Source organism: Cephus cinctus, unplaced genomic scaffold (genome assembly GCF_000341935.2).
Source record: "Cephus cinctus unplaced genomic scaffold, Ccin1 Ccin1_scaffold0857, whole genome shotgun sequence".
NCBI classification, from domain to species: Eukaryota; Metazoa; Arthropoda; class Insecta; order Hymenoptera; family Cephidae; genus Cephus; species Cephus cinctus.
The window spans coordinates 935,528-950,139 of record NW_014333443.1 but is presented as its reverse complement, the minus strand read 5'-3'; the positions used below and the strand labels follow the sequence as shown (position 1 = coordinate 950,139).

Genomic DNA, 14,612 nt, shown 5'->3' with positions numbered 1-14,612 from the left:
ATATATATATATATATATATATAGGTAAACTACGATTTACAATAATTAACGCATGTTCGCTGAGGATCGGTTACATCTATCGTGGTCTTTGACCGTTGCTAGTGGGGTTCTGAGGGGGTGCTGAAGGGGGGAGGGCAATGGGGTTCCGTTACGTCGGACGTAACAACAGAACTAGCACTTTGCTGGTTTTGCAAGCATAAGTTCTTGCCGCCCATTATGACCTTACCCAAGACTTCCTGCATGTATAATTTATAAGTAATTAATAAGAAACATCATCCATGTTTATGTAATTGGTTTTACCTTGCCAGCATGAGACAATGTCACTCCACGTGCTGGTCCTTTTTGAACGACTATCACGTTTGCTTTAGCTGCTAACCTCGCATTAGGATTTGGACTTACGTTTAATGTTTTATTGGAATTTAACGTAATACCCTGAAAGATTGGTCGAAATTATAATTATATTTACCAAATTGGTGCAACATTACATTATTTTATGTGATTCTCTTTGGTGCTTGAAGAAACGCAACATTTTAGCAGTGGGCTGCTGGGTGGCTCTTGTAGATGGCAGTTTTTTGTAAGTTAAAAGTGGTTTTGATGATTTTAATTGAGGTGGTCCAGGACCACTAGATGCTGTACTACTCTACTGGAGCTAATTATCACACCGCGAGATCCACCACCTAACAAACAAATATTTTTACAATATAATGTTATTACACATATCGGTATCCTTTGTTATAAAAGGTAAATCCATATAATAAGCAATTTATGTAAAGTGTAGCTTGATTAAAATTGCATTGCTGCACATCATAAAACTGAATACTAAAGCGAAAACGTACACGTATAATACAATAATTCCAAAAGAAAAATGTTCTATTAGCCTTAATTTCCTATCATATTCAAAACAAATTATTTCTTTAGCAAAGATATACCCACTATCATAGTGTTCAACCAATATTAATAATTACTTGACAAAGATTTTGTTGCCACAAGCGGCTTTGTACTACAATGATTTACAGATCCTATCCTCTTGGCATAAGATGTACCAACTGAATACTAAAGCGAAAACGTACACGTATAATACAATAATTCCAAAAGAAAAATGTTCTATTAGCCTTAATTTCCTATCATATTCAAAACAAATTATTTCTTTAGCAAAGATATACCCACTATCATAGTGTTCAACCAATATTAATAATTACTTGACAAAGATTTTGTTGCCACAAGCGGCTTTGTACTACAATGATTTACAGATCCTATCCTCTTGGCATAAGACGTACCGTAATTTGCATTACCAGATCTTGATTTTTTCAAGGTAGTGTTTGATACAGGAATGATATTTGTACCTAAAATTTACGTTAAATAAAATAACTGTATGATGCATATGATTTAGTACAATACTCAACAATGCTACAGCAAATCCTGTTATTGTTAATATTTCAAGAAATTTTTACATATACAACATATGAAATTACAGTATAGAAAATTGAGTATAGAAAAATATGTGTAAAAAGAAATGTACCTTTCTCAAGGGGTTTCGCATCCTGATTATCCATCTGGATAGTTTTACCAGCCGATATAGTCACTCTTGGATTAATTTTTGCTTGTCCCGCCATTACTTTAGGTTTAGTTTTAGCAGTAGATGTGATATAGGTTGGTACAGTCGTACTCACATTGCGACTCGATTGTGCTGGCACATGACTGTATGTTGTGGTTTGAGAAATTATACCTTTACACGATACTGTCAATAATTCAATGACTCGTTTAATATTTAAAAACACAGTCGATGAGTTTTTTAAAATTATGATCAAGAACTGACCTGTAGAATTTGAGCCTATACAAGCAGTACTAAATGGAACAATAGTGACGTTTTGATGATACGAAACACTAGTTGTAGAACGTGGTATACTAGCAACACTTTCTTTCGATTTTTCATTTAAATTATGCTTAGATGAATCCAAGGATGAACTTGAAGAAACTATTATAACCTAGTGATGATATGTTAATATCAATATTTTAGTTATGTAAGTTACCAAAAGTATTGTGTTAAGTATTCAAACAATGGAATATACCTTATTAGATGATGATGTAGGTAATGGAGATGGCGACTTTCGATCCCTAGATGTTGTAGAAATTAACATACATTCGCTGTTACTAGTTCTATTATTATTTAATTGAGGATACCGTTCTGCATCTGAACGCTATATGTAGTAAAGTACATAATATTTAATGACTTGTTTTTTTAAAAATTGTATAAATATATTAATATCACAATAATCAATACCTCATGTAAAAATTTTCTTTTTCTACTATTCACATGATTTTCTGTAGGCAATGGTAATATACTGCTAACTGCCTTTTCATCTAAGTCCAGTTCCATATGAGATTGTGTTTCTATTTTTACTAAAATTTAACATTAATTTCTAAGTACCAATGGAGTTCTTTGCATGAGAATTATTTTAAGAATACTTATACTATTATTAGAGAAATATCATACCTTTAATATCTTCAGTTCCCTCTCTTGTTAGAGGTAATTTTTCATTCGTAGCTGCAGTCACAACAGATAGACTATTAGCCAGACCAGTAAAACAAGTGTGCCCCTTTAATCTAGGTACACAAAGGAATTGTTCTGCGACCCTCAATAGCCCAATCAATTCCAGTATTAGGTCCATATAATCTAAATTAAAGATAATACTATATTACAACTTTCATCTAGTAAATAATAATAAAATATTAATCTTTTTGGTTATAGTAATTTTTACTGTTCAGCTATAGTCGATAGCTTCTCATCATTTACTGCTCTCCATACTTCAGGACGGTGTCTCTCATTAGAAATATGTAGAACTTTTGTCAGTTCCTGTAACAATTTTTGCTTTTCATCTGTAAAGGATCCTTGGGCACGTAGAACTGACACCATATTTCCATAAGCATCCAATTCTCTAAGAATTAATACATTTTGATAAATTTTGAATAATACATATATTTGTTATCTAATAAACTGTAAGCAATGAATATTATATCATATACTATATCTAATTCTATATACAATTCCAGTAAATGTGGCAGAGAATGTTTTATAATGAAATTAACTGTAAATCAACTAAACCTTTTAAAAGAAAATGAAAGAAGCACAATTTCATTTTGAGAAAACAAAATTAAAAAGAAAGGAGCAGTACTCTGTTAAAGATATGCAAGTACATAGTTCATAATAATATTTATGGAGGAAACAGAGTCATAAATCTCTACCAATGGATATAAATATTATCAAGAATAATGTACAAGAAGTATAGAAAAGAAATTATTATAATTTTCCTGAAAATGCATGATCAGGTATATTCGTAAAGACATCTACAAAACTATTATTTTAAATATTAAAGAATTAATATATCCTGATTTGCTTCAACTGTCCTAAGAATCTAAATTTAAAAAATAGATTCATTTTAGAACATAACCTTACCAAGATAACGTAAATACTTCTTACACTCGTCGCGCGACATGTCGAACCTTACCGGCCACATAATTTCACTAGAATTAACGCGACCGAAAATTTAGATGAATATTCACGCATTGTTGGTCTGCGATTTCCACCTTTCGCGTCTCTGTTGACAGACACTGAGTTGATTATGAAGTTATCGTATTAACGCTATATTACAGTCGATTATTGCTTGAATCATTGACAAGCGCGTTCAGATGAGTTGCGTACCGTAGAATTTGATAATACTCATAATTAAAAGATAATGTTGCCTTTTCATCTTTTAATTAAGTGATACTAGTTCACTGTCATCTTTTTTTTTAAATTTATTAAACCAAATTCTATCCATCAGACCTGTTTGGCCAGTGTGTTAAGTGTTTCGGAGCACTATAGTTGTGTTCGGAAATCAGTTGGAAATGTTTTGAGAATTGTCGGTTCTCTGTTTATTTATTGGATGCATTTTACCGAGACCAAATGATGATACCAGTTCGCTGTCATCTTTTTTTTTTTAATTTATTAAACCAAATTCTATCCATCAGACCTGTTTGGCCAGTATGTTAAGTGTTTCGGAGCACTATAGTTGTGTTCGGAAATCAGTCGGAAATGTTTTGAGAATTGTCGGTTCTCTGTTTATTTATTCGATGCATTTTACCGAGACCAAATGACGCTCTCTCAATTTTGCTTTATATTGTATTTTATTAGAGCAGCATTGGAAATTAAGCTAATTAGTTTATGCGTCATTTATTTGAAAACGGAGTTTAAGGAGACGCGGTTCACTGCAGATTCCGTTGCTTTTGGAACGCGGATAAGTTCAAATAACTAACGATATTCTGTCACTTTTGTTTATTCTTCTGGTACTTGTCTCTCTATGAAAACATAAAGCCATAAGGAACAAGAAGAAGAAGTTTATTCTTAACTTTGCGTAATATCTGTTGTGTTGTACAATGTCAGAGGACGAGAGATGGAGCATTTGTTTGAAATCACTGAAAAAAGTTAAAGGTACTGAAGAGTGTTTTATATGATTTGTCTGAAAAATCAACCGTTTAATTATCTTTTTTCCCTGTAGGCTTGCTTGTTATTTACCCATACTTGTTTGCATGATGTTTTACATTTCTCTATCTCAGATATTATGATATATAATAGAATTTCATTATTAATATAATTGTCAAATCAATTTTCTGGTAATTGACACTTGATGCCTACATGATAGTTAAACTTACTGATTTTACTACAGCTTTAAATTCCTGTTCCTAGCCTTTTGTACTTTTTGCTTGTCAAATTGCAATGTCATTTCATTTGCATTTAAAATAACAGTTATTTACATGTAAAATGAAGAGTATCTTTTATTCTTAGATATTTCAATTATGATAGATGTATGTATATACAAACTAAGTCACATGATAATATTTACTTTCCAGAAAGTGGCAAATTTTTCAATTCCACAGAGCCACTTACCATCTTACAAGAAAAAGCTGGAAACACAGGCTTGGATGATGAGACTATATCGTTACTCATTGATATTATAACATTATTAAAAAGTATGTCAAGTTATTGTATAGCACAATATGTTATAAATTATAAGTAATTTTCAATTATAGATGGCCGACAGTGTACGCAAATAATAAAATGTCTTGTACCAAAATACAAAATGCCTGATAAAGAAGTAGAAAGACTAATAATATGGTGGTTTTCAGCATTAAATGATATAAAACTTATGGTATCCACATTGATACTTCAATGGCTTGTCGGTAAGAGTTCTATCTGCTCTGTATAATGTCTCTGAAAATTGTAATTAATGAAATGAATTTGCCTCAGGTTTGTGGGAGGCACAACTTATAAACCAAAAAACAATAAGTATTTTCTATGAGGTGTTTTTCTACACAATGCTTAAGCGTGAAAAACTGGTAAGAGAAATTATATCATGAACTAATGTATTTCAAAAAGGTATTCAGATTATTTAAAAACTGTTTGTTCAATGAAATAGTAATGATTTTTTTTTTAGGAGCAAAATAGGAAACATTTATTATCAAAACTTTACGATATCAAATAATTTCAGTTATCGGCAAATGAATGATCGATTCAAGAATATGAGAAACTTGTTTGTCAGAGAAAAAAAAAATACATACATTTATGCACAAGACATAGCAAGCGCCTTATTTTTGAACGAGGTTTGTGTGATTTTGATGAAATTATAATTTTGTAGAGTTCGAATATATGTATGCTTTTTCATTTACCTTGAATTTTGGCAGAGTTTCAGCAGCCGAAGTGAAGGTTATTATTTAAACAATTTACCGGATAGTGTACAAAATAATTTACATGGATGTAATTTGGATGATATGCTGAGTATAAACAACCATTTTGCTATACTACCATACAAGTATACACTAAGTACAGCAGGATAAAATATATTATAGCCTTATTATCGTATGTGCGAACACAATACAGCTATGTTCAAATAAACTTAGAACATTACTAGATAGTACCATGAGTCTTTCTAAATTTCAGATTATTTAAATCGTATAAGCCTGAATTAGTGCCCGAGAAAATACCTTCGATGAACATTGAAAGTGTCTGGAGGCCAATTCCAGAAGTGTTGCGAATACAATTTGAAGACGCAAGAAATCGTGCAGAAATACAACAGCAACATCAGACTAATTTAAATTGGAACGTAAAATACGTGAGTACGGTGCTTACACAAAATGATTTACATGGATGTAATTTGGATGATATGCTGAGTATAAACAATCATTTTGCTATACTACCATACAAGTATACACTAAGTACAGCAGGATTAAAAATTACCACGCTAAATGTAAGTGAAATATTATTTTAATTTACAAAATTTAGTTAGCTCCATCATAGATTAAAATCATCTAAAGCAATTTGTATTTAAAAAATTCTTCCCTATCAATCTGCATATGGTTATGCAGATTTAATCATTGAAAATATTATTTGTTACACAAATTTGATAGCCTTTCATAGTCTTTATGTCCATACTATAAATGTATACAATAATATTCTTTCACATGCATAAGAATACAAACTAATATTACTTACGTTTCCTCTATCATGCTGCATAGTTTTAAGTAAGTCTGCAATTTGCATATGCTTCCGCTAACACGTATCGTTACTATCGATTATTGCAAGAAGTTGCGACAAGTTTTACAGTGCACATTACTTATTACTGTCAACACTGTAAATAAATATACGATATATGTCAAGATTACTAATACTACGTATGTACAAATAGGAAAATGTCTACAGCGGGTCACAGAAGTAATTTATCGATAAATATAATTCTATTTAAAAACAACTAGATCATTAACAGCAACGATAAGCAGTCCAACCTGCGGCCATATGCATAATTGAAAACTGCTGATTTGTTGTCACTGAAAGTAATGCAAGATACGTGGAAGACATTCTATTGATCACAAGCGATGGTATAAAAATCGCTGTAATAGAACATTGGCTAGAAAGATCCGCCGTATAATACTGAAGAATTTAAATAAAAAATATTTTACTAATATTTCATATTTTGACGGTATCTGATATTATAATCTCATTATTATAATTTGATAAGTATAACATATAAGAATCTTAAAAAGTATCAAATTGATAGACACATTTGACGCATACGAATAATTTTCTGCGAAAAGAATAGAAGAAAGAAAAGAGTATCTTTATGGAGTATCTATAAGAGTATCTTCATTTTGTCTGTGAGACAATAACTTTATAGACAATTTAGTGATTCGTGTTTTTACACACCGGGATTAGAATACTATATAAAAGTAGAAGTTAAATAATTATCAGTATGATAATATAATATGATTTATATATGACTTGCTTCCTTTCTGTTCCAGGATGTCATAAATGTCGCAGTTCACTATTTTCCAGCAGTTAGTAAATTTTGGGAAGCATTCGACCATTAATGCATATTGAAATATAGCAATTTATTATTTATATTTTATAGTCACTGAAAGTAATGCAAGATACGTGGAAGACATTCTATTGATCACAAGCGATGGTATAAAAATCGCTGTAATAGAACATTGGCTAGAAAGATCCGCCGTATAATACTGAAGAATTTAAATAAAAAATATTTTACTAATATTTCATATTTTGACGGTATCTGATATTATAATCTCATTATTATAATTTGATAAGTATAACATATAAGAATCTTAAAAAGTATCAAATTGATAGACACATTTGACGCATACGAATAATTTTCTGCGAAAAGAATAGAAGAAAGAAAAGAGTATCTTTATGGAGTATCTATAAGAGTATCTTCATTTTGTCTGTGAGACAATAACTTTATAGACAATTTAGTGATTCGTGTTTTTACACACCGGGATTAGAATACTATATAAAAGTAGAAGTTAAATAATTATCAGTATGATAATATAATATGATTTATATATGACTTGCTTCCTTTCTGTTCCAGGATGTCATAAATGTCGCAGCTCACTATTTTCCAGCAGTTAGTAAATTTTGGGAAGCATTCAACCATTAATGCATATTGAAATATAGCAATTAAGAATAGAAGAAAGAAAAGAGTATCTTTATGGAGTATCTATAAGAGTATCTTCATTTTGTCTGTGAGACAATAACTTTATAGACAATTTAGTGATTCGTGTTTTTACACACCGGGATTAGAATACTATATAAAAGTAGAAGTTAAATAATTATCAGTATGATAATATAATATGATTTATATATGACTTGCTTCCTTTCTGTTCCAGGATGTCATAAATGTCGCAGTTCACTATTTTCCAGCAGTTAGTAAATTTTGGGAAGCATTCGACCATTAATGCATATTGAAATATAGCAATTTATTATTTATATTTTATATAGCAATATTATTTAATATAATAGCTATTTGTTTGACAAGTTGCGAAAGTAGGCAGTTACCGAGAGTGCTGCCGTCACACGATTTCATATTATAATACGTTATTTACAAGATTTGAGACACGCAAAACAGAAGCGTTTGAAGCATAACATCCATATCAGAACATCTTTGAATCCATCCATTTTTCTTACTCATTTTGTCCGTACACGTTTCAAAATTCCTTTATATCAGTAATTTTGGGTACCAAACACGTACGTAATACACAAGTCCGTCGTGATAGACATTAATCGTAATATTTCATTTTTATTTCCTCCAATTTACATAAAAATTGTCATTTACATCTCACTTAACAGTCTTGTGTACGCGTTCGTCTAGTAAAGAGATCTTATCGAATATTATCGTTATTATTACTTATTATTCGCCCCCTCGTATCTTATACCATTTCCTTCTTGTTCACTTTACGGATCCTCGACTTCCCTTAACGAGAACATATTGATATACGTAGGATGGAAAAAGAAAAATTATACGTACATATACATATATAATACACATATACCGTATATATAGAAAAAAAAAAATGAAATGTAAATCTTCCACCTCTACGATGTCCGATTTCCCGTACATCTTTTTTTCTTGTCTTTCAGTAATAGCTTAATCGTTAATTTCACCTAAGTCACTACGTTATCTAATTAATGCACCGTTAAGGCTTACACGGGTGATAAATTGCTTTCTTAAATTTTTTTCTCCATGAATTACCCAAATGACGAAGTTAGTTACGTAGCAACAATCGATCTACATTAGCCTACGATAATCGAAATCGCGCGAATCTAACGAAACGTTCACTCGAGCTGATATTTCTTCATCTTATCTGCATATATTTCAATTACACGTAGAGCGAATAGCTTAAATATCTTTCTAGTTACTAAATTTCCTTCCTTCGTTTTTTTCGTTCCGACAAAAAGTCAACTGACAAATCGTTTCTACCTTTAATTTTCATATACATATACCACCTCTACCCTTCTGCTTCTCTACGGCTTGTAATGATCCCTAAAGACATCAATTGACTATACCATTAACATTTAGACATTTCTTAATAAGTGTTAACAGCACGTATCTCGATTGCCTAATGCTAACAACTGCGCGAAAGAGGGAAGAAATCTTCAAGAGGGTATAGGCAGATTTTGTAAAACCAATTATTAAAACTGTCTGTTATTAGAACTTAAAGCATAAAAGGGAAACGAGCCAAGATTCAAAGAGATGGATCCATCGTTCTTTTTTTTTTCACGGTTAAAATAAATAATCATAAGTCAGAGTACAACGTACGATGCATAATAGCAACGTTCAACTGATCTCATATGCACGATTCATATTTTGCGTAAACAAAATAAAATAAATGTATTCTACACGTGCGTCAGTTCACGAGCTGATAAACTTGGAGGTTCATAATTATTTGTCATCGCGAAGAAAAATATTTGTACATAATGACGGGAGGAGAGAGAGAGAGAGAGAGAGAGAGAGAGAGAGAGAAAGAGAGAGGAAAGAAATCTGTAATACGGATTAAACATTAACTGTCCTATATCAGTGGCTTGTTTTTTTACACAATACTAGTTTCGAAGCATTGTAACGCGCGCGACTGTTCGTTAATTACTTAAGAATGATCTTTGATTAACGTTTAGTGACGTTTGCCTGATTGGAGTCACAGGCGTATACGTGAAATATTGATAGGTAACGAAATATATAATTTAACTTAACACCGTAACTGCATCCCCTCGCAACAACGGCGACAATATAGTTAGTAGCAATAGATGTAGTAGTAATTGTTTTTAGTGATGATAATAATAATAATAACAATAATAGTTACAATGGTAGTGATAGTAGATAGTAGTAATAGTAGTAGCAGTAGTCTGTTTGAACAAAGGATGTTACACATGGCACAGAGAGTGTTATTAAGTAACGTCCATTATTTCTTTTTCTCTGTCTCTAAACGATCAACAGATTTGCTTTACACAGTTTTTACTCACGTATTATATCCATGATTTATGGTTTCCCCGTACGTTTCGTTCGCACGTGGGGAAAATCCTTAAAATTTTTTATTGCATAAACATAGGACACGCTTTAATACATATATGTATACTATACATACATATTTTATTTATTTATCATAATTTATCGCGTGTCTTCGCAGTACGTACCCCCTCTCTCTTTTGATCTCTATTTTAGTCCGATAGATTCCTAATGGTACGTTCGGTAATAATGTCATCTCTAATGCCTAACACAATAAGAATTTCACATTAATACTGCCTGACGATAGTCCGTCATACGATAATATACTCCATCTATTATCGTGTGATTCGACAACGGAGCCTACATATGTTACAGAAGTGATGTATAATCGATACCTCAAATAATTATAAATGAAAGGCGAGCGTGTAAAGAAAAACTATTAAAAACTTCAGTTTTATTTTCTCGAGACACTGTCCGTCTCGTGTTGCGCGTCGTCTAATATAATATACGTACGCGCCGCACGTAACCCTAATGCAATTATACACAGGAGTAAAAGAGAAAGGGCTAGACAGACATAATATAGAGATAGAGAGAGAAAGAGTTTTTATCGAGTAAAAAAAAACGTCAATTGAAGGGCCGCGTTCTATAATCGATTACCGCGCTTGGAGGCGGGTAAAAGTATTGTCCAAATAGGTTGAAAAATAAAAGTGCGAAATGTGATAAACGAAAAATATGTCTGAATGAGGCTCGTTCAGACGCATCTTTTATGTCGAAACCATTTTTTTGTACCAGAACAACTTTTCCAGATAAAAAATAAATACGTACTTTTCACCTAAAATGACACGCAAAAATCAATGTTTCTCAAAACTGAAACTGCGTTTTCTCGAGAAGTACTAGACCGAATCGCTGCAAATTTAAACCACATGTTCATGACTCATTGGCGGAGCCTATGATTATGATCAGATTGTTGCAGCGCAAAATTGTTGTTAAATATTGAAATAGACAAAAAAAACGTGTTTTCTACATTTCAAGCGAGGAAGTTTTTCATTATAAGTCTCATCAATATCATCCTAAAAATACGGGTCCTTGACGTTTGGGCAAGTTTTTAGAAAAGTTTGATCGCGAATAATTGAAAATTATTGAAGTTGTCGAGAGTTTAACAAAAGTCGGCATTGACGCGCGACGCCAACTTGGCGATCGCTGCGCGCGAGGCGGGTTCGGACCTCTCGCCGTCTTTTATTTTCAACCTATTTGGACGATACTTTTACCCGCCCCGGAGCGCGGTAACCGATTATAAAACGCGGCCCTTAAATTTACGAAACAGAATCGTAAAGTCGTACGCATTTTACCTACACATAACAGTAAATATTGTTCGCTTAGATTTTCGGCCATGGCTCGCATTCTTTAATATTATAATCTATGTACAATGCGCTCTGTATGATCTTAAAAGGAAATTACATATCGGAACATGCGTAAGGTTGTCTCGGTAATGTATAATAAACGTGCCCCGTGAGCAATAATTTATGTTACATAATAAGCATCATATCAATGTGGCTTCTTCGCTGGAGCAACGAAATACATTTTCTCATTCTTACGTAAATTCCCTAAACTCGTATTAAACAAAAACGAAGAAAAAAAAAAAAAAAAGATTAAACAGCAATCTTACACGATCACTCTTTCGATGCTACTAGATATTTAATTAATTCAATAAAATTTCCTTCGGACGTCGTCACGTGTCTCGCTACGTGACCATGAAATTTTTGTAAATCTCTCGTGTAAATGATTCTCATTATTTAATTAATAGCAATGCAGTGACAATGAATATGTAATACTTGTACGAATAGAAGCGTCCACGAGCCGTCGTACTCTCGTGTCGTAACGTAATTGTAATATAAGTTCACTTTTTCTTTCGGATCGGACACAACAGGGGCAGTGAGTTTAGCATAATCGTAAGAACAGTTCGTCGACGTAATAATAAAACGCAAAGATGGTTTCTCGGAAGGCGTAGAGCAAAAGTAAATCAAAAGAGAAAACGCGGAAAACGTTGGAAAAAGGAAAAAAAAAAGAAACGAAGACCCCCTGGAACTTGCGGGAGTACAAATAATAATAATAATAATAATGACTATGATAATAACAACAATAACAATATTAAAAATTGAAAGAATACAGCTTTCAATGGCACAAGAGACAACGAGAGGAGTCTTGGACCGACGATGGCGTGTACGCAAAGAATAAAAAAAAAAATGACAAAAATCAAAAATCATTTCGCATTGTATTTGGTATCCATCCTCTTGGAGAGAATGCCCTCGTGATCAGTCATGCACTTTTAAACATGCGTATATGCATCTTCACACGTATCATACGTACGTATGTACGTGTGCAATTTTTTTAAAGACAGAAAACGAGACGCAATGGAGCGACCACCTTTTCTTTGTCTGCATTCTAGACGAGCGACGTACGATAAATCTTTTCTTTTCTTCGTTATTTCCTATTACGAAAATTGCAACGAGTACCAGATTATAGACGCTATTGCTTAATAAGAGACGTCTTTATCTTTGTAATTATTTTCGCTTACGCGCACGCTCGGGGATACGTTTGTTCGCAGATCGTGTCCTTAGTACCGCATAAGATTGTCCGCCGTTATTATAACGGTCTCTCGGGTTTTCGGCGCGAAAAACAATTGTCACATACCCGACTGAAACAGTCGTCGCTAGATGAACGCATTAAAGGCCGTTTCACAATTAACGTAACGATATCTCGCAATTTCATTGACACCCGATAAGCAATCGCCGATACTTATACTTACAAGGAAACACCCCCAACCCGACCCCACCGATTTCAATAATTTTTTGATATGTTGTAGTACTCGACAAAATAAGCGACACGTATCTTTTTTTTTGTGCTGACATCCACTTTAAAGGGGTGAAAACGACCCCTGAAATTCACCCCCGAAAATCGTTTTTTTATCATATCTCGACTTCTAATTAATATTTTTTAATAAAACCAAGTGGAAAATATTTTTCATAAGAAGTCGAAGATATGAGGTGTGTTTATGACCCAATTCTTTATTTTTTTGAGCCCATACCCCGGTTTTTATGCAGAAAAAAGCATAAAAAATATAATTTTTTCAAAATATAAAATAAGGGTTGCAACCCCTTGGGTCATAAACACACCTCATATCTTCGACTTCTTATGAAAAATATTTTCCACTTGGTTTTATTAAAAAATATCAATTAGAATCTGACATATGATAAAAAACAATTTTCGGGGGTAAAATTTAGGGGTGGTTTTTATCCCTTTGAAAAATCCTGAAACACCCCAACTGAAATATTTGATGGAGTTAACGGAAACGCTTTTCTTTATTTTTTTGAGCCCATACCCCGGTTTTTATGCAGAAAAAAAGCATAAAAAATATAGTTGTTTCAAAATATAAAATAAGGGTTGCAACCCCTTGGGTCATAAACACACCTCATATCTTCAACTTCTTATGACAAATATTTTCCACTTGGTTTTATTAAAAAATATCAATTAGAATCTGACATATGATAAAAAACAATTTTCGGGGGTAAAATTTAGGGGTGGTTTTTATCCCTTTGAAAAATCCTGAAACACCCCAACTGAAATATTTGATGGAGTTAACGGAAACGCTTTTCTTTATTTTTTTGAGCCCATACCCCGGTTTTTATGCAGAAAAAAAGCATAAAAAATATAGTTGTTTCAAAATATAAAATAAGGGTTGCAACCCCTTGGCTCATAAACACACCTCATATCTTCGACTTCTTATGACAAATATTTTCACTTGGTTTTATTAAAAAATATTAATTAGAAGTCGAGATATGATAAAAAAACGATTTTCGGGGGTGAATTTCAGGGGTCGTTTTCACCCCTTTAAAGTGGATGTCAGCACAAAAAAAAATACGTGTCTCTTATTTCGTCGAGTACTACAACATATCAAAAAATTATTAAAATCGGTGGGGTCGGGTTGGGGGGGTTTCCTTGTTAGTATATTTCTTTGTTTGCACGTGTCAATGAAATCGCCATAGCCCAAATATACATTGGCCACGTAGTACTACAAATTTTGATAATAAGAATATACGTGGCTCGTCGTTTACTTCGCTATTACAAAAATTTCAAATACAATCATGATGAACATCTTAGACGTTCGTTACGTAAATTAAGAGTTCCTTATCAAGACTCGGTTGAATAATCGTTCGAATCTGCGCGCAATACTCGATGTTCAAACAGATTTCTCGATCCTTCGTCGAAAGACCGGATTTATGTTACAAAGTT

General features: G+C 32.6%; 3 protein-coding genes and 1 long non-coding RNA gene across 6 annotated transcripts in view; 2 read left to right on the top strand and 2 right to left on the bottom strand.

Annotated features, from left to right (window-relative positions):
* LOC107270929 overlaps positions 1-660 on the bottom strand; it is a 1,384-nt gene extending 724 nt beyond the window's left edge. Inside the window, exons 1-3 of the mRNA XM_025088238.1 lie at positions 527-660; positions 301-432; positions 170-236 (exon numbers count right to left, since the gene is read on the bottom strand). Coding sequence (XP_024944006.1) covers positions 170-236; positions 301-432; positions 527-529 — 202 coding nt within the window. The 5' untranslated portion in view covers positions 530-660. The remainder of the gene's footprint in view (positions 1-169; positions 237-300; positions 433-526) is intronic.
* LOC107270927 (BRCA2-interacting transcriptional repressor EMSY) lies at positions 441-6,732 on the bottom strand. The gene is given in 10 exon segments (XM_025088237.1): positions 441-677; positions 1,200-1,343; positions 1,520-1,738; positions 1,817-1,985; positions 2,070-2,198; positions 2,282-2,400; positions 2,495-2,612; positions 2,614-2,674; positions 2,760-2,936; positions 6,527-6,732. Coding segments are annotated over 10 exon segments (1,227 nt in total). The 5' UTR covers positions 6,541-6,732; the 3' UTR covers positions 441-600.
* LOC107270931 lies at positions 3,461-6,147 on the top strand. 3 transcript variants are annotated; one of them, XM_025088239.1, is made up of 5 exons: positions 3,461-3,691; positions 4,888-5,007; positions 5,068-5,217; positions 5,285-5,373; positions 5,975-6,147. In XM_025088239.1, the coding sequence occupies exons 1-5, from the start codon at positions 3,688-3,690 to the stop codon at positions 5,981-5,983; spliced, it is 372 nt and encodes a 123-aa protein (XP_024944007.1). In that variant the 5' UTR covers positions 3,461-3,687; the 3' UTR covers positions 5,984-6,147. The 3 variants fall into 3 exon arrangements, with proteins under 3 accessions (XP_024944007.1, XP_015601880.2, XP_015601878.2); XM_015746394.2 differs by lacking the exon at positions 3,461-3,691 and adding an exon at positions 3,963-4,468 and having other exon boundaries at positions 5,164-5,217; XM_015746392.2 differs by lacking the exon at positions 3,461-3,691 and adding an exon at positions 3,973-4,468.
* On the top strand, positions 6,170-7,432 carry LOC107270932. Its single transcript, XR_003060719.1, has 3 exons — positions 6,170-6,281; positions 6,550-7,010; positions 7,330-7,432. It is a non-coding gene; the product is annotated as an uncharacterized LOC107270932 (long non-coding RNA).
* The last annotated feature ends 7,180 nt before the right edge of the window (positions 7,433-14,612 follow it).